At 57.1% G+C, this 17864-nt stretch overlaps 2 protein-coding genes across 7 annotated transcripts in view; one reads left to right on the forward strand and one right to left on the reverse strand.

Moving 5' to 3' along the window:
- Positions 1–17685, forward strand: part of UNK (unk zinc finger) — a 40830-nt gene extending 23145 nt beyond the window's left edge. For 4 of the 6 annotated variants that reach the window (XM_008965830.3, XM_063599409.1, XM_063599411.1 and 1 more), the window contains 15 exons: positions 1642–1851; positions 4024–4200; positions 4367–4497; positions 4990–5125; positions 5673–5790; positions 7077–7161; positions 8677–8819; positions 9233–9433; positions 10012–10077; positions 10551–10725; positions 11593–11694; positions 11829–12017; positions 14385–14566; positions 15174–15431; positions 16171–17685. In XM_008965830.3, coding sequence (XP_008964078.1) covers positions 1642–1851; positions 4024–4200; positions 4367–4497; positions 4990–5125; positions 5673–5790; positions 7077–7161; positions 8677–8819; positions 9233–9433; positions 10012–10077; positions 10551–10725; positions 11593–11694; positions 11829–12017; positions 14385–14566; positions 15174–15431; positions 16171–16326 — 2329 coding nt within the window. In that variant the 3' untranslated portion in view covers positions 16327–17685. The remainder of the gene's footprint in view (positions 1–1641; positions 1852–4023; positions 4201–4366; positions 4498–4989; positions 5126–5672; positions 5791–7076; positions 7162–8676; positions 8820–9232; positions 9434–10011; positions 10078–10550; positions 10726–11592; positions 11695–11828; positions 12018–14384; positions 14567–15173; positions 15432–16170) is intronic. The other 2 variants (XM_063599412.1, XM_008965833.4) reach the window with 2 other exon arrangements.
- Positions 13152–13884, reverse strand: LOC100989216 (uncharacterized). Its single transcript, XM_063599413.1, has one exon. It carries the CDS (start codon positions 13779–13781, stop codon positions 13152–13154), a length of 630 nt encoding a protein of 209 aa, XP_063455483.1. The 5' UTR covers positions 13782–13884.
- Positions 17686–17864: the final 179 nt, after the last annotated feature.

A 17864-nucleotide genomic window follows, 5' to 3' on the forward strand; every position in this document is an offset into this window, starting at 1 on the left:
GTAGTTTCTTTGTGGGTCCAAAAAGTCAGGAAGAGGATGTACCTCCCAGGAGAGGGATGGTCCTACCAGTTTGAGGAATGGGTATCCCAGCTCAGTGCCAGGCGTGGTACCTTTGTGTAGCAGGAGGGCACAGCTTTTTGTCTAACCAGACAGTGAAGGAGAAGAACCTTTGCTTCAAATGCCAAAGGGACCAGGAGAGCATCAGGCCATAGGGAGGCTTCCAGATTTCTGCCTGGGGTCTTCAGGATGTACCTAGAGCCCAGAGATGAGGCCCTTGAAATTTGCAGTTTGCCTCCTGCACCTCACCTCATCCTCCTTTTCTCTTTTCCAGTTCCCTTCCTATTCCACGCACATCCACGAAGGTACTGGGAGCTCTTAGAACCAGACACACTCTGTTTCTAAGCTCATACTGTTTCTGTTCCAAAAACACCTTCAAATTCTTCATCCACTAGTACCTCTCCTCCCCTCTTCCCCCTTCCTCCTTCCCGCATCCCAGCCTGGGTCAAGGATCCCTTTTTTGGATCGACTTCTGTTCCCTTCATGCTTCTTTCTGCAGTCTCCAAGCCTCTGGCACCATCCTTCTCGATGACGTTAGATGTCCTATCCCAAGCCATTTGTTGCTTGCATTGTTAGGCTCGAGAGACTAAAGAGAACTATACTAACTGCCTGTCCTTCCTGGGGCCGGGGGCAGGGGAGCCCAGTCTAGGAGACCCCCCAACCTGGACACATGTAGCAAACAAAAACCCAGATGTAAGGGGGTAAGTGGGTCTGGGGCCTTCCACTGGGTGGAATGTGGGAGAAGAGATTTGGGAGTGTCTTGGCTGTTACACATGCAGGGCAGAGGAGAGAGACCAGTGAAGGTTGGGAGGAGGCGGCCAAAAGGAGACAGCTTCATGCCCCCAGGACATAAATAGCCCGGCTGCTGCAGGTACTCACATGAGGTGACACGACTGGGGACAGAACAGGCTGGAGCAGCAGGGGCGGGGGCGGGGGGCGGGTATCTTCAGAACTTCGGTATAAGATTTTCCCCAAGCACAGATCTAGGTAGTGCTAGGAAATGTCTCTGGGCAGAGGCGGGCAGACAGGACGGTAATTACTGAGTCAGTAGTCCCGAGGGATGCCTTGTGACCTGGGCTTTCAGCTTCAGAGCTGAAAAGCCTAAGTGCTTATCTGTAGATATCTCCTCTCAGCCCACAGCCCCAGCTCATGGTACAGGCGAGGCCTGCAACAACAGGCAGGTGGACCTGGGTAGCAGAGGCCTGTAGAGTTTGGCAGAGGCGCCTCATGCTCTTATTTGCAGCCCTTTGCCTGTGATTAGTGGTTTGGCTTGGGAAACCTTGGAAAGGGCTCAGAGAACCAAGCTGCTGATTAACGCCACAGCTGGTCAACACAGCGGACAGCTGACCGCCGAGGCCCCTGTGGTCTGTGGTTCCTGCCTTTCAGGCTGGTGTGGGACTGGGGTGTTGGTTTGGATCCTAGAGCTGAGGTGTAGCCTTACGGCTCTGGGTCTCTCCTGGTGTTCCAGTGGAACTAGCACCCCAGAGCAGGGCCCTCAGGGGACTTGGCGGCTAACTTCTTGCTGGGAAGCAAGAGACTTCATTCTCTGCTCCCGGCCTGCCCCATGCGGGGCTCTCTCTGCAGGTACCTGAAAGAATTCCGCACAGAGCAGTGCCCACTCTTTGTGCAACACAAATGCACGCAGCATCGGCCCTACACCTGCTTCCACTGGCACTTCGTGAACCAGCGGCGCCGCCGGTCCATCCGCCGTCGGGACGGCACCTTCAATTACAGCCCTGACGTCTACTGCACCAAGTACGACGAGGCTACAGGCCTCTGCCCGGAGGGCGACGAGTGAGTGACCCAGCCTGTCCTCAGAGGAGCCCCGTGTCTCCTTCTGGGTCAGATGCCCTCAGGGTAGGCTGGGCAGATTCTGGGAAGCCATCCAGAGGACTGGTTGCAGCCCAGCCCATGGCCCGAGCCTGGACTCAGACCCCACCATCCCTGGCGGTAGGCTGCGGGGAGGTACCATTTCCCTTTCCCACTTTTAGGAAACCTAAGACAGGCCTTTCTTTCACTAAGCCTAAGGGCCCACATCTGAACCCAGGAGGCTCCCTGGCCTTTTTTCATCCTCCCCTGGGGATCACATCCCATGCAGTTCCCACCAAAGCTGGCTGTTTAGAGAGAGCGCCTCACCGGTGCCCAGGTTTGCTGACCCTAAATATCTTACTGCAAATCTCTGTAGAGAAATAGGGCACAGCACTGACAGACACAGGGAGGTGCCACACCTGGGAGTGTCGCACTAATGACAGACATAGGGAGGTGCCACACCTGGGAGTGTTGCACTGACATAGGGAGGTGCCACACCTGGGAGTGTCGCACTAATGACAGACATAGGGAGGTGCCACACCTGGGAGTGTCACCGACGGAACATTCACTGACCCTGCTTGTCTCATAGAGCCTTCCCTTCGTCAGCCCTCTTTCTTTTTTAAAATTTTTATAATTTTATTTATTTATTTAGACAGGGTCTCCCTCTTTCCCCCAGGCTGGAGTGCAGTGGCAGCATCCTCGCTGCACCCTCAAACTCTACTCTGTTGCCCAGGCTGGAGTGCAGGGGTGCGATCTTGGCTCACTGCAACCTCCACCTCCTGGGTGCAAGTGATTTTCCTGCCTCAGCCTCCCAAGTAGCTGGGACTGCAGGCGTGCACCACAATACCCAGCTAATTTTGCATTTTTAGTAGAGACAGGGTTTTACCATGCTGACCAGGCTAGTCTCGACCTCCTGACCTCAGGTGATCCGCCCTCCTTGGCCTCCCAAAGTGCTGGAATTACAGTCATGAGCCACTATGCCTGGCTTCAGTTGATTTCTTTTTTTTTGAGATGGAGTCCGCTCTGTTGCCGAGGCTGGAATGGGCACCTGCTTCCACTGGCACTTCCATGTCGGCTCACTGCAACCTCCACCTCTTGGGTTCAAGCAATTCTACCTCAGCCTCCCAAGTAGCTGGGATTACAGGCGCAGGCCACCATGCCCTGCTAATTTTTTGTATTTTTAGTAGAGACGGGGTTTTGCCATGTTGTCCAAGCTGGTCTCAAACTCCTGACCTCAGGTGATCCACCCGCCTCGGCCTCCCACAAGTGTTGGGATTTACAGGGGTGAGCCACCACGCCTGGCCATGATTTAAAACATTTTTAATTTGTAGAGATGGGTGAGGGGATGTCTTCATTGTGTTGCCCAGGCTGGTCTCAAATTCCGGGCCTCAAATGATCCTCTTGCCTTGCCTCCCAAAGTGCTGAGATTGTAGGTGTGAGCTACTGGCCCAGCCTAGCACCTCTTTCTCACGGAGGCCCAAGGATTGCTGACCCTACCCCTAGCCTAACGAAGCACTCAGGGGATGAAGGCTATACCTGAGTTTTGAGTAGATCATTTGCTTCTCTGACGGCCCCCAAGCCTGGGCAGCATTTGTTCTCCGATGTCTGTCCTGCCCTGGAATGCCAGGCCCTGTTGGGCCCCATTTAGGCTGCAGGCAGCAGCAGGGCAGTTCTGTTACCTCGCAGCAGGGCTCATTATTGCCTTCTTCCTAGTGCACCTTCCAGGCCATAGTGAAAGCTGTTCAATGGTTGGGGAAAGGCCAGGCGCAGTGGCTCATGCTTGTAATCCTAGCACTTTGGGAGGTTGAGGTGGGCAGATCATGAGGTCAGGAGATCGAGACCATCCTGGCCAACATGGTGAAACCCCGTCTCTACTAAAAATACAAAAATTAGCTGGGCATAGTGGTGTGTGCCTGTAGTCCCAGCTACTCGGGAGGCTGAGGCAGGAGAATCACTTGAACCAGGGAGTCAGAGTTGCAGTGAGCCAAGATCGTGCCACTGCACTCCAGCCTGGCGACAGAGCAAGACTCCGTCTCAAAAACAAAACAAAACAAACAAACAACAACAACAAAAACAGTTGGGGTAAGGGCAGGGGGTAGGCAGGGAAGCCTAGGCTGCAGGCAGCAAAGTTGAGTGACCCCCACTACCGTGTTCCAGGTGCCCATTCCTGCACAGAACCACAGGGGACACTGAGCGCAGGTACCACCTTCGTTACTACAAAACTGGAATCTGCATCCACGAGACAGACTCGAAAGGCAACTGCACCAAAAACGGCCTGCACTGCGCTTTTGCCCACGGGCCCCATGACCTCCGCTCCCCTGTCTACGACATCAGGTGGGCTGGGTGCTGGGCTGGGCTGATGGCAGTAGGCTGGGGTCCAGGGCAGGGGCCTGGCGGCTAATGATGGTGAGTACCTCAGACTGCAGTGGAGGGCTGGCACTCTGGTTCTTGCCCCCTCATGCCCCCTCTCCACCCTCTCTGTTCTTTCCTCTCCTCCCAGGGAGCTTCAGGCCATGGAGGCCTTGCAGAATGGCCAGACCACGGTAGAGGGGAGCATAGAGGGCCAGTCGGCTGGGGCTGCGAGCCATGCCATGATAGAAAAGATCCTCAGTGAGGAGCCTCGGTGGCAAGGTACAGGCATCCACGCCTCGGCCGCGCCCTCCCTATAATCCTGCTCATAGCTGCCCTGGGGATTTGGCTCACCACCACCTACTGCCTGCTCTAGCCGAGGCCCCGACCTGGCCCGCATCCCACCCTACACCCACCATTCAAAAGGCGCCTCTAGAGGCGTTTTCCCTGACACATCATGTTCCCAAGATCCCTCCAGGCTTTCACATGTGCACAGGCACATACATAAGTGCACATGCAAATGTTTTCCGCCCTGCAAGAGTGCCCTTTCACCCTGTGAGCTGTGAGTGTCTCTCTGATGGACAGCATCTGTTGTCCTTGCTGCACCTGGGGCTGTGCCATGGCCTGGGAGGAGGGGCCCTACTCACATCTGGCAGGGGCCTCCTGTCTTGGACTCCTTCCCAGTGGCTTCTCCTTCCCTCCACTCCAGTCCTGCTAGTCTTGGGGTGCTCCAGCTCCTCTCACCTGACCCCTGCCCTCTGGCCCCCTGTGCAGAGACTGCTTATGTGCTGGGGAACTATAAGACGGAGCCTTGCAAGAAGCCCCCGCGGCTGTGCCGCCAAGGCTATGCCTGTCCCTACTACCACAACAGCAAGGACCGGCGGCGGAGCCCCCGGAAGCACAAATACAGGTCCTTAGGCCCCAGGAGGCCAGCCACGGGAGGGAGGAGTGGCAGGGAAGGGGTCAGGCAGAGGCTGCTCCCACTGGCTCTCCGGGAGGAGGGGAGGCTGGTCCTGGGGATGACAGGATCGCAAGCCCAGGGCCCAGGGGAGGGCATAGTGAGGATAGCTGGACAGTAGGAGCCCAGCTTCACCTCCTGCATGAATGAGGACCCTGGTCAGACCGTCTCTGAGGCTCCACCGCTCCTGATCCTGAGGGGAATGTGTTGAATGAGGACCAGGCCACAGCGTGGACAGTGTGGTTGTAGCTCCAGCCTGACCCTACTTGGGCTAGTGGGAGGGCCTGGCTGAGGGGAATCAAACAGTATCCTTTGTGGTGATTCGGCCAGGCTGGGTCAGAGAAAAAGCTTGGCTTGTGGCACCAGCAAGGCCCTGACTCTGCAGCTGGTCTTTTCCATTTCTGTGCTCATGCCTATGAGGCTGGGTCCAGGTGGCACTTGCTAGGCTCCGATCTCACCTTCTCCTTTCTCCATCTGACCCCACCCTCTTGTTGGCCAGGTCGTCTCCATGTCCAAACGTCAAGCACGGGGATGAGTGGGGAGACCCTGGCAAGTGTGAGAACGGAGACGCCTGCCAGTACTGCCACACCCGCACCGAGCAGCAGTTCCACCCCGAGGTGGGCCCCACAGCAGGGTGGGGGGGTGGCTTTGGGAAGTAAGGAGAGAGGCAGGCAGGATCAGTGGAGATGTTGGCAGAACCCATCCTGATGCCATCCTGGAAGAGGGACTTGTGGCCACCAGCTCTCCCCTGGCAGTGCCTAGAGGATCCCTGCACGCTGAATTTGGCATCTTCTCCTATTCTGAGCCCACGCTCACCAAGCAGCCTTCTGCTTCCAGTTCTGTGTCCCCCAGGCCTCCTGACAGGGCAGGTGTAGATGGAGTGTGGCGACCTGGCCACTCTGGGCTTTCCACCACTCATGGTGCTTGTAATCCAGTGACATCAGGATTGAAAAAATAGGGCCAGGCACGGTGGCTTATGCCTATAATTCCAGCACTCTGGGAGGCCGAGGTGGGTGCATCACTTGAGGTCAGGAGTTTGAGACTACCCTGCAACATGCTATCTCTACTAAATATACAAAAATTAGCCAGATTTGGTGGTGAGCACCTGTAACCCCAGCTACTCGGGAGGCTGAGGTGGGAGGATCGCTTGAACCCGGGAGGCGGAAGTTGCAGTGAGCCAAGATCGCACCACTGCACTCCAGCCTGGGTGACAGAGCGAGACTCCATCAAAAAAAAAAAAAAAAAGGATTGAAAAAAAATAAGCTCCTTCCTGTTGCCCTGTCTCCTATCAGGGCCTAGATTATCAGCAACCTCCCTAACACAGTTCCCTTGCCCTCTGGCCCCAAGAGGTAGCCTGGGCCATATCTGTGTGCCTAGGTCTTGTCTGGGGTTCAGAGAGGCACCTGCAGTCCCTGCCCTTGGTGTTCCATGGAAGCCAGGACACCCTGAGGTAGACACGCGGACAGAAACTACCTTATGTAGCTGCAGACAGCAGAGTGGAAGGTTACTTAGTATAGGTCACAACCCAGGGTATCCTGACAGGGTTCACATTGGCAGGGGTAGTTGCCTGAGATTGTGGCTCCCTTAATGCCCAGGAGGCACGCTTGGAGGCACAGACCTGGCCATGCCCGTGAGTGGAGAGTCACTGGGGGATCCCTTTGGGAGGGCTGGTGGGACCTGTGGCCCCAGAACGGAGGCTGTCAGTGACAATGGGGAGTGGTGGTGGGCTGCCTCAGGAGTTTGAGTAAGAAGCTGGTAGGGAGAGACATAGTAGAGGGGAGGGGAGGGGCCGGGAACACAGGGCAAGAGATGACTAAGCCAGCGCACTCATGCTGGAGGAAGGGGAGCCTGCCCGGCCTTCCCTCAGGGCCTGAGCCTGACTTGCCTGTGCTCTGCCCTCCAGATCTACAAGTCCACCAAGTGCAACGACATGCAGCAGTCGGGCAGCTGTCCCCGAGGACCCTTCTGCGCCTTTGCCCACGTAGAACGTATGCTGTTCCCATTGCCCCGGGGCAGGGCCCTCTCCCACCCCTCCCTCGCCTGGCTAGCTCAGGCTTAGGCCGGGGATGGCCCCTGGCAGTATGCCCTGCACAGGAGTTCTGGCCTGCCAGCAGCAGGCCTTGTCCCCACTGGAAGCTCCATTCCCCCACCTTTCTGGAAGTAGCCTTGAAGGCCTAGAGCTTCCAAAGTAGTGAGATAGAGACTGCAGGGATTGTCCGCCTGGTTGAGCACTCATGGTTCCAGGGAGGGTTGAGGCACTGTGCCTCCCATGGCTGACTTGGCAAATCCCACCAGCCACCCCATGTCATACCCATGACAGACATCACTAATGGAACATGGAGCTCTTCTCTGCTGAGTCCTGCTCAGGCCTCTAGAGCAGAGCTAGCCAGTCAGAATATAGTGCAACCCCCATACGTCATTTTAAAGTTAAAATATTTAAGCATGTTAACAAAAATAGCAAAATATGAAAATAAGCTGGGCATGGTGGCACATGCCTGTAATCCCAACTACTCGGGAGGCTGAGGCATGAGAATCACTTGAACCCAGGAAGCAGAGGTTGCAGTGAGCCGAGATCATGCCGCCGCACTCCAGCCTGGGCAACAGGGCGAGACTCTGTCTTAAAAAAAGAAAAAAAAAAAAATTAAAAAAGAATTAAACATTGGAAAATATGTTGTTAAATTAATTTTAATAACATATTTGTATTTAGCCCAACATAAAAGGTTATTTCAATAATCAATATACAAAAATATCGACATTTTACCTTTTTTTGTACTAAGTCTATGAGATCTGATATGCATTTTAATGCCTACGGGATATTTCCATTCAGACCAGCCTGTTTCAGGGGCTCAGTAGCCACATGTGGCTTTTGGCTGCCTTGTGGGACAGTGTGGGTCTGGATCCTCAGCATGATACTGTAGGCCGCCACCAGTCTCAGAGACAGAGCTCCAGTTTGTACCTGTTAACACCTCTTTCCACCCCAAGATACTGCCCTGGGTCTCCTTAACCTCTTTCCAGGCTCAGGCCCTATCTCTGAGATAAGAATGGAAAATAAATCGAGGGCCCTGGGCGGGAGAAGCATATTCTTGATGCAGAGGTGGTCCCCAGCCATGGGCATTGGGACCGCCTGGCTGAGACGGCATAAGGAAGTGATTCAGGCTTTGGAGTTGTACAGATCAGCGTTCAAGTCCCAGCTCTTCTGTGTTTTAGCTCTGTCACTTTGGTGGGTTTACCTTACCTCTCTGAGCCTCAGTTTTCTTATTTATAAAATGGAGACCATATTACTGGTATCTTCTGGTCACCATGAAGATTCACAATTACTGCAAAGTGCTGGCACAGTGCCTGGCACACAGTAAATGCACAGACATGGTGTTACTAGAGATGTCGTAGGAACCTTCCCTTTATGTGCAGGGGGATTTGTGGTCTCCTTTGGAAGGGACCCAGGAGCATTTTTGGAGGGACAGAGCTGGCTCGGGCCTGCTGACCCCTGCCCCTGACTCTTGCAGAGCCACCCCTGAGTGACGACCTGCAGCCTTCCTCAGCTGTGTCCAGCCCCACCCAGCCGGGTCCTGTCCTGTACATGCCGTCTGCCGCCGGAGACTCGGTGCCTGTGAGCCCCTCCAGCCCGCATGCCCCTGACCTCAGTGCCGTACGTGTCCATCCTGGGGAGTGGGTGGGCACCATGCCTGACAGAGCCAACACTTGCCTCCTAGGCCCTTTCAGCCTGGGCTTGGGAGACCATCCTGGTATTTGTCCTCAGGCCAGGGGGATCTGTCTTTTCCATCTCAGCATTCTTCGTCAAAAGCCCAGGCCCGGGGGTGGGGTAGGGCAGTCCCCAGAGCCTGTGCTGATGAGCCTGTAGGACTGGTGGCAGGGACAAAGCCTGAGGTCACTCCCCTTTCCTTCGTGAGCTTCGGGCTCCCCGAGTGGTCACTGCTGCTCGTTGGCAGATGAAAGTGGAATTGAGCCCCTTGAAGACTCCCTCTGGGGAGGGTGGAGGACGGGCCACGCACCAGCCTGCGCTGTGCCCACGGGCCCACTCCCTCCCCTCCTTCTCCGCAGCTCCTCTGTAGAAACAGCAGCCTAGGCAGCCCGTCTAACCTCTGCGGCTCCCCACCGGGCTCCATCAGGAAGCCCCCAAACCTGGAGGGCATCGTCTTCCCTGGGGAGTCTGGCCTGGCCCCTGGCAGCTATAAGAAGGCTCCCGGCTTCGAGAGGGAAGACCAGGTGGGAGCCGAGTACCTGAAAAATTTCAAATGCCAGGTAAGGGATGAGGGAGGCAGCAGTGAGGTTAGCCTTCTCCTGCGTGGGGCAAGAGAATCTTGGAGGAGTGTCTTGGTCCAGCTACGGGGAGGATGACTGGGAGCTAGGACTCCACTGTCCTCGGCCTCTTCAGGACTGAACAGAGGGAGCAGTGTCAGCCCATTTGCAGCTGAAGACAGGAAGGCTGGGGAGGCTGCACAGCCTCCCCTGGGCCGCAGAGCTGGTTAGGAGAGGAGCCAGATCCCGCCTGGGTGCGGTCCTTCTGCTGCCCTGAACTGCCTTCATGGAAAGGCAGGGCCTGGGGAAGCAGGACACAGGGGTCCCTAACTGGGCCTGGAGAGAGATACCTTCTGGGCTTACATGAGGCCTAGTGTCACCGGGAGGAGAAGGGCAGCTCCCTGCTTAGGGTAGGGGAAGGGAGTAGGGGGTGGGGAGGAAGAAGGGGGTGTGTGCATGCATGTGAAGAGGGGTTGCATGTCTGCCACCACCTGCCCCCTGGTACCTGCAGCCTCAGGGTCAGATGGACTCAGGGACCCCCCAGCACCACATTCATCCACTCCCTGAATTTTCTCCCTCAGGCCAAATTAAAACCCCACTCATTAGAGCCCAGGAGTCAAGAGCAGCCTCTGCTTCAGCCCAAACAGGTATAGAGCTCTCAGCCCCCTTCCTCCCCTCTGCTGTGGACAGGAGTGGCCCAGAACCCCAGGAGGCTTCGGGGAGTGGGAGGCACCACTTTTCCCAAAAGCTGAGGGCAGGACTAAAGTGGGGTCCCAGCCACAAATCCAGAGAGGGTAGGGGGTCAGGCCCTGGAGCCCCTCACCTCCTAGACTCAGTGGAGAAAGTGTTCCTGGAACCTCTGCACTCTGCCAGGCCCTGTACTCGCTTCTCTCTTCCCTGCTACAGGACTGTAGGGGCGAATGGGCCTGGCAGCCTCCGCACCTCCAGCTCCATGCTCTCAACAAGGTGTCGGGTGTGCCGGGGCCCATGTGGGCATGGGGGCACCCGGACTAGAGCTGGCACGGGCCATTTCCCTTGCCCCCAGCCCCTCTCCAGCCTCTCGTCCTGGCCTCCGTATGCAGGCCTACCATTGCTTCTCCTCTTCCCTCTCTCGTTGCAGGACATGCTGGGCATCCTCCCCGCAGGCAGCCCCCTGACCTCAAGCATCTCTTCTAGTATCACCTCCAGCCTGGCAGCTACCCCCCCTAGCCCAGTGGGCACCAGCAGCGTCCCCGGCATGAATGCAAACGCTCTGCCCTTCTACCCCACCAGCGACACGGTAGAGTCAGTCATAGGTAACTAGGCCATTTCTGTTTGAAAGCCCAGGACTGGGTCTGGGGTCAGAGACCCCCCAGTCTCTGAAGCGAGTCTCAAATCAGCACACCAGACCCCTTAGACATCTGTCTTGGGAAAATCAGGGGATGGGCACTCTGAGTCCTTTGAGCTAAAGGGGAAATGACCCCAAGGTGTAGGGCCAGGACTGACCCTTTGAGCTCCTTTGTGCAAATTAGAAAGAGGTGCCTTTTCCCCTTGGTGAGTACAGTCTCACCCCAAGACGTGTCGTTCAGTCCCCACTCATCTCACTGGTGTCCTTGTGTAGTGAATGGCCAGCACGACGTTCTCAGAATTCCTGGTGCTAGAAGTTGGTGCTCCTTTCTTTCAGTACTCATTTCTAGGTGCCCGCTTTGTGCCAGGTCCTGTGGCAGGCACTGAGGAGACAGATGACAACATGCTGCTCCTGCCCTCTAGAGGGAAACTTCCCACCCAGTGGACATTTGTCAAGCACCTGCTATACACCAGCCACTGAGTGCCCAGAGACCCGCCCACCCCCACTGATCCCGGGGCTGAGACCCTCGAGTTGTAACATCAGGGGACAAGACCCTTGTCCGAGGCAGGGACCCTGGATGGGGATGTGATTTCTCCTGGAAGTATCAAAGAAGATTCAGAAAGGAGAGGCATTTGGGTTGGACATGACTGGCAGACGGTGTCAGAAGTCAGGAGTCAGGATTGGCATAGGAAGCAGCTGAAGGAAGGGCACAGGGGCTTGGGAGAATACAGACCCAGCGTAGCATGGGCGTGAAGATGCAGCGTGGGCAGTAGACGAGGTGGTCAGGGTCAGATGGGCCCTCGGGAGGTCACATCCCACTCTTCTCTGTCCCTAGAGTCTGCTTTGGATGACCTGGACCTGAATGAGTTTGGCGTGGCCGCCCTGGAGAAGACTTTCGATAACAGCACAGTGCCCCACCCAGGAAGCATCACCATCGGTACTGGGTGTGGGTGGGCAGGGCAGCCTGGAGGACTCCTCGGGTTCCTGCCTGGCCCAGGCCCCTTGCTCTGTGTGGCCCGCCTGGCTTCCGCTGCCCTCACCCAGCCCGTCCTCCCCGGGCCTCTCTTGCAGGCGGCAGCTTGCTGCAGAGCTCTGCGCCCGTGAACATCCCCGGCTCCTTGGGCAGCTCTGCCTCCTTCCACTCAGCATCCCCGTCCCCTCCCGTCAGCCTCTCCTCGCATTTCCTGCAGCAGCCCCAGGGCCACCTGAGCCAGTCGGAAAACACATTTTTGGGAACCTCAGCATCACATGGATCTTTGGGTAAGAGAGGGAGTGGTTCACTCAGGAGAACTGGGGCAGGAACCTGCGCCTTTAGGAGGTGCCTCTGGCCACCACCATATACGGCATATCAGCTAGGCTGGGGGTTAGGGCAGAGGCCTTGGGCGAGGAGGCAGAGTCAGATTCCTGTCTGTGTGACCCTGGACAAGTGATTGAGCCTCTCTGCCTTAGTTTCCTCTGCTGTGAAATGGGTATAACGGCAGCATCCACCTCCTAATGTTGTGAGCATTGAATGGAGTAATGGGGCTGAAGTGCTAGGCACGAGGCCAGTGCAGGTGAGAGCAGGGGTCTCAGTCGCCAGGGCTGGGCCTGGTCTCTTTCACAGCATGGTTCTGTTCTGCCCAGTCACCCCAGGCTCCGAGAGGCTGGCTCGCACCAGCCAGGTTCACAGGGGACCAAGGGAGAAGCCAGACAGGTTAACCCCTGGCTTCGGGTGCCCTTCCTGCCGGGCAGAGGCTCCAGGGAGGCCCAGGGCTGGCCCAGAAGGCTGTTTGCCCACAGAATTAGAATGGTATGGAATGGGGGTTTCTGAGGGCACTTCAAGGTTTAGTGGCTAGAAGAATGGCACAGAGGCCTGTGCCACTGCGGGCCGGCTGTGCATCTCCTCTTGTGTGTGTCAGGGGATGTTCCTGAGGGCGGGATGGGAAGCACATGGCACCACCACTCTCACTCTCCCCCAGCAGCTGCAGACACCAGGAGCTCCCTCCCCGAGAGTGCCAGCATTTTGCTCAGGCCCAGGGAATGAGCCCTTCAGAGTTCTGATTGGGTTTGGTGGCTTCCCTTATCTCATTCCTGATCCCAGAACAGCACATGGATTTCTCAGCGCCTTCCAGTTTGAAGAGGCTGTTCTGTTACGTTGATTCTGTCAGCTTTAGGTGCTTGGTGTTGCATTTTTCAGACTTGCCCCATATTCGGATAGGATCTTTTTTTTTTTTTTCGAGTAGGGTCTCAGTCTGTCACCCAGGCTGGAGTGCAGTGCAGTGGCATGATCCTAGCTCACTGCAGCCTGGAACTCCTGAGCTCAGGTAATCCTTCCACATCAGCCTCCTGAGTAGCTGGGACCACAGGCGTGCACCACCATGCCCAGCTTCTGGTGGCGTCTAGACTTAGCTCCACTTACTGGCCACACACTCCTTCCTGTACCATGTGACTGTTGAGCACAGGTGTATTGATACAGGTGTAAGTGCAACAGTCTCTGCTGTCCAGCAGCTGTGGCCGGTGTGGGAAGCAGAGGTGCCCAGCCATTGGGATCCTCCTGAGAATCATAGAGGGGCCTACCTGGACAGCAGAGTCAGGAGAGCTTCTCCAAGGGAGGAGGAGAGATGGGTGGGACAGGAGAGCTTGCTGCAGGGCTGGTCTCATGTGGGTGGGGTGACCCTGAGGTCTTCCTCTGGGATGGGACAGATGGCTCAGACAGTGTATGCCACAGGGTCTCCGCACAGGACCATGTCCCTCCTCTGTGGGTGCACTTGTGTGTCTCAGAGAGCAAAGCGTCTTAAATCTGGTTCTGGAACATCCTGGTTGGATTAGTGGGAAAGGGAGCAAGGAAGAAGTCACCAGAAAGTACATATGGGCAGAGTGAGGCCAGAGGTGGATATGGGTCCTTCTCGGAAGCCCGGGGCTGCCCTGGGGGCCAGAGCAGGGGGACCTGATGTTAGTAAACATCTGTTGAGCGAGTGAGCAGAGGGCAGCTGGGTTGGCGGTGGGTGGGAGGCTGTGCACGCGGCATAGTTGACTGGAAAGCATAGGCCTTTGGAACCACACTCCCTGTCTGTGTCCTGGCCCTACCACTTACAATTTGTGTGATTCTTGGTAAAACATTTTATCCAGGGTCCTCGTCTGTAAAACAAGGGGGATGGCCCCAAGGCTCCCTGAGCTCTTCCTGCCCCAGCTCTGCCATCCGATGAGGCTCTGGCCTGTCTTTTCCTCTTTATCTCTTCCTGGGCCTCACATCAGGCTGCAAAAAGGCCCTAGCCTAAAAGTGAAGCCACAATCATAAATTGCCACTATCGGGGGCCTGGGACTGCTCTCACATGCAGTACTTCCTGAGTCCCCTGAGTTACCCGGTGAGGCCAGTGTGGGAGTCCCGTTTCCCACACGAGGGTGCTGAGCCTCGGAAGTTGAGTGGCACCAACTAGCAGGTGGCACTCAAGGTTAGGTCCGACTCCGCCCATGCCACCTGCACCTTCACTGCCTTCCTGTCCCTGCAAAATTCTCTGGCCTGACACTAGCTGGAGCCTTGCACACCCATCCAGTGGACAGCCAGTCCCTGGAACCCCTGAGGCAGGGCTGGCCAGGGCCTGGGCCCAAAGCCCTCCAGAGCTGATGTTCTTCCCCTCCTTGGGGCAGGTCTGAACGGGATGAACAGCAGCATCTGGGAGCATTTTGCCTCTGGAAGCTTCTCCCCGGGCACTTCCCCCGCTTTCCTATCAGGGCCAGGGGCTGCCGAGCTGGCCCGACTTCGGCAAGAGCTGGATGAAGCCAACAGCACCATCAAGCAGTGGGAGGAGTCCTGGAAGCAGGCCAAGCAGGTACCAGGCCCCGTGCCTGCCGGCCTTCCCCAGTGCCAGGTGGCATCCAGCCCAAGACCTTCCTTCACAGAGCGGGCGTGGGGTGGGGGAAAGCGGGGGCTTGAAGAACAGAGCAGAAACTCAGTTTTGTTCGCTCGCTCTCCCCCTGGGAGGACTTGCTTTGCCAGTCAGGACCCTGGGTGGTTACTGTTGTTGCAGGCTTCAAATTCTCTCTGTGAGCTGCTTGTAGTCTGTCCCAGGACCACCTGCCTCCTCCCAGTAGCCTCGCCTCTCCAGGGTTTCAAGTCCAAGGTTCTGGGTTCTGAAATGGGCCCCCTGTCCAGCTGCAGCCGGCTACCCTATGGGTGCTGGCCAGAATCCCAGCTCTACCCTGTGCCCCCTGCTGTGCTAGGCCCAGGCCCCTTTCCCTGGCCACAGAGGGGAGAGTCTCCTGCAGGTTCTGAAACCTCTGTGCAGACAGCATCAGCCTCCTCCTTGCCCTCCTCCCAGAGAGCCAACCCAGCTTCCCACCAGGCCTCGCAGCCAGAGTGGCCCCCAAAAGATGATGCTCTCTGGGGACAGGGGCAGGGCAGGGCCATTGTGATGAGACTGTATGCTGGCCCCACAGGCTTGTGATGCCTGGAAGAAAGAGGCGGAGGAGGCTGGTGAGCGGGCCAGTGCGGCGGGCGCCGAGTGCGAGCTGGCCCGGGAGCAGCGGGATGCACTGGAGGTGCAGGTGAAGAAGCTCCAGGAGGAGCTGGAGCGGCTACACGCGGGGCCTGAGCCCCAGGCCCTGCCCGCCTTCTCCGACCTGGAGGCGCTCTCACTCTCCACCCTCTACTCCCTCCAGAAACAACTGCGGGCCCACCTGGAACAAGTGGACAAGGTCAGCCCAGGTCGGGGAGCACTGGGTGGGATGCACGGTGGCCTCAGCCAGCTCTTGGACTCTGACCTGGTCCAGGCTGCTCCAGGGATGGCCACCCTCCTGAGAGCCTCTGCCCAGCACTGGGCCGGCACTCAAAAGGCCGGCCTGCTGGGAGTGGGTGAGGAGAGTGCACTGGGGAAGGTGAAAAGGCTGGGGGTGAGGGGTGTCGGTGCCACCCCCAGCACCCCTGAGGGCGGCCCTGACCAAGCTTCTCACAAATGCCTGGGCCCCAAATGCGTCCTCCTGTACACCCTCCATGGAGCAGCGGGCCTTCCAGTGAGGCCCAGGACCCCAGGGCTACCCCTGCCTTCCCAGATCTCCTGCTGGGTCCCAGGGGCCAACGTGGCATGGTGGGAAGAGCTGTCTTTCCTCTGTTCTCGGGCAGCCAAGCCCCCAGGTGTGGCCCTGGGCATGTCCCAGCCCTTTCTGGGCCTCATTTTCCCCATCTGGGGATTACAAGGTCAAATGAGACTGGGCGAAGCCTCTCTGAGGGGTGGGTCTTGTGGCAGCCTGGCCATGCCCCATGCAGAGGTGGACTCAGCCTGCTCTCTCACCTGCCAACAGGGGTCTGGGAGCACACTGTTGAGCTCGGTACCTCAGTTTTCCCATCCCAAGGGGCTGCAGTGAGGATCAAGGGAACTCCTCGCTCAACTTGGGGCCAGACCCATGGATGGTGACCACGATGCCCCTTTCCCTGCAGGCCGTGTTCCACATGCAGTCGGTGAAATGCCTTAAGTGTCAGGAACAGAAGCGGGCAGTGCTGCCGTGCCAACATGCTGCGCTGTGTGAGCTCTGCGCCGAGGGCAGTGAGTGCCCCATCTGCCAGCCTGGCCGGGCCCACACCCTCCAGTCGTGACCCTGCAGGCCTGGCCCAGCCTGGCCCAGATCTTCTCACCTAGGACTTTTTAAAGTATATATATATATATATATATATGAATATATATATATATATGTGTATGTATGTATGTATATGTATATGATTATGTATATGTATACATTTCCGTATGTGTGCAGGTATGCGTGGTGGTGTGGACAGTGTCTGTGTGTATATCTGTACATAGATATAGACACACACTTTAAAAGACTTACCAAGCACTTTTTAAAAGAAGAAACTATTTTGCAGTCCTCCCCTACCCACTCCCTGCCCTTCCCACTGCAGAGATGACATCCCCTCTTCTCCCACTGGCCTTTTGGCAGAGAATCTGGTTCTGTCTCTTTTTTAATGTAGGAACTAACTATTTTTAACTTCTTCCTGGGGCCTGAGCAGGGAAGGGTGGGACTGGAAGGCACTAAGGGGAGGGGAGAAGCCCTCAGGGCAGGCCCTGCTCCCCCTACCTCCTTGCCAGGGCAAGGGTGGAGTGTGGAAGACGTGGGTCCCCCAGAGCAGGCCTGGCCCCCAGCTGCGAGGGCCTCAGGGAGGCCCGAGGGGGAGTGCTGGGGGTCTCAGCTGGCTTAGCTCCTAAGTTTACCAAATGTTAATTTAGTCTTGGGGAGAACAGCAAGGGCTGGAGGCCAGTGCTGCAGGGCCAGCCCCACTCCCGACACCTGGGCCCTTGAAGCTCCTTGAGGGGCAAGGCCCAGGAGTTCCAGCCCTCAGGTTCCTGAGGGTCCACCCTCAGTCCTTCCCCCACCCGCCCCTCCCCGGACTCCCCACAAGAGCCTCCCTGGCCCCAGGGCCGCCTACCAGGCTGGTACTCATTCTATGACCACCGCCCCCAACCAGCTGCCCCCAGCTCTCCCTGCCCCCTCCCCTCTCTGGCAGCTAGCAGGGCAATTGGCGGGGAGGAGTGCGGACTGAGGACCAAGGGGGCCCAGGCCCTGCCCTCCTACCCGGAGGGGCTCCGTATGCATTCCTTGGTGCTCTCTGAGTGCAGCTGGTGTCCCGCCCTGTTCTGGGCGGACGCCTGTGTGCGTGTGTGTGTGCCTGTCCAGTGTATATTGTGTCTTAGCTTCCATTTTAAAAATTGTTCTGTACAGAGAGAGATGCAGCAGGGGCGGGAGGGCAGAGTGGGCGGAGGGGAGCAGCCGCACCCCCAGCACCGGGTGTCTGGGGTAGGAACAAGAGGGCTGAGAGGGTCTGGTCCTGGCCCAGGCTCCCCCTTGGGCTCAGCACGAAAGGGCTTTCAATGAATTAAGTGAAAACTTTTTCCTTTTTTACAAAAATGCAAAAATCAACAAAGCTCCAAACCTATTGGAAATAAAATATGAACTTGCAGTGGTAGCTTGTTTACATGGGGGTGAGGGGGAGTGGGTCCCAAAAGAGGGCCTCTGAACTATGAGGTGGGCCAGGAGCCTTGCCTCAGCCATGGAAACGGCTGGTGCCCACACCCCTGAGCTGTGGTAAGGCAGCTGGAGAGGGCCGGAAACTTCCTGGACCCATCAGGCCCCAAGACA

This window comes from Pan paniscus, chromosome 19 (assembly GCF_029289425.2).
Source record: "Pan paniscus chromosome 19, NHGRI_mPanPan1-v2.0_pri, whole genome shotgun sequence".
Lineage (NCBI taxonomy): Eukaryota > Metazoa > Chordata > Mammalia > Primates > Hominidae > Pan > Pan paniscus.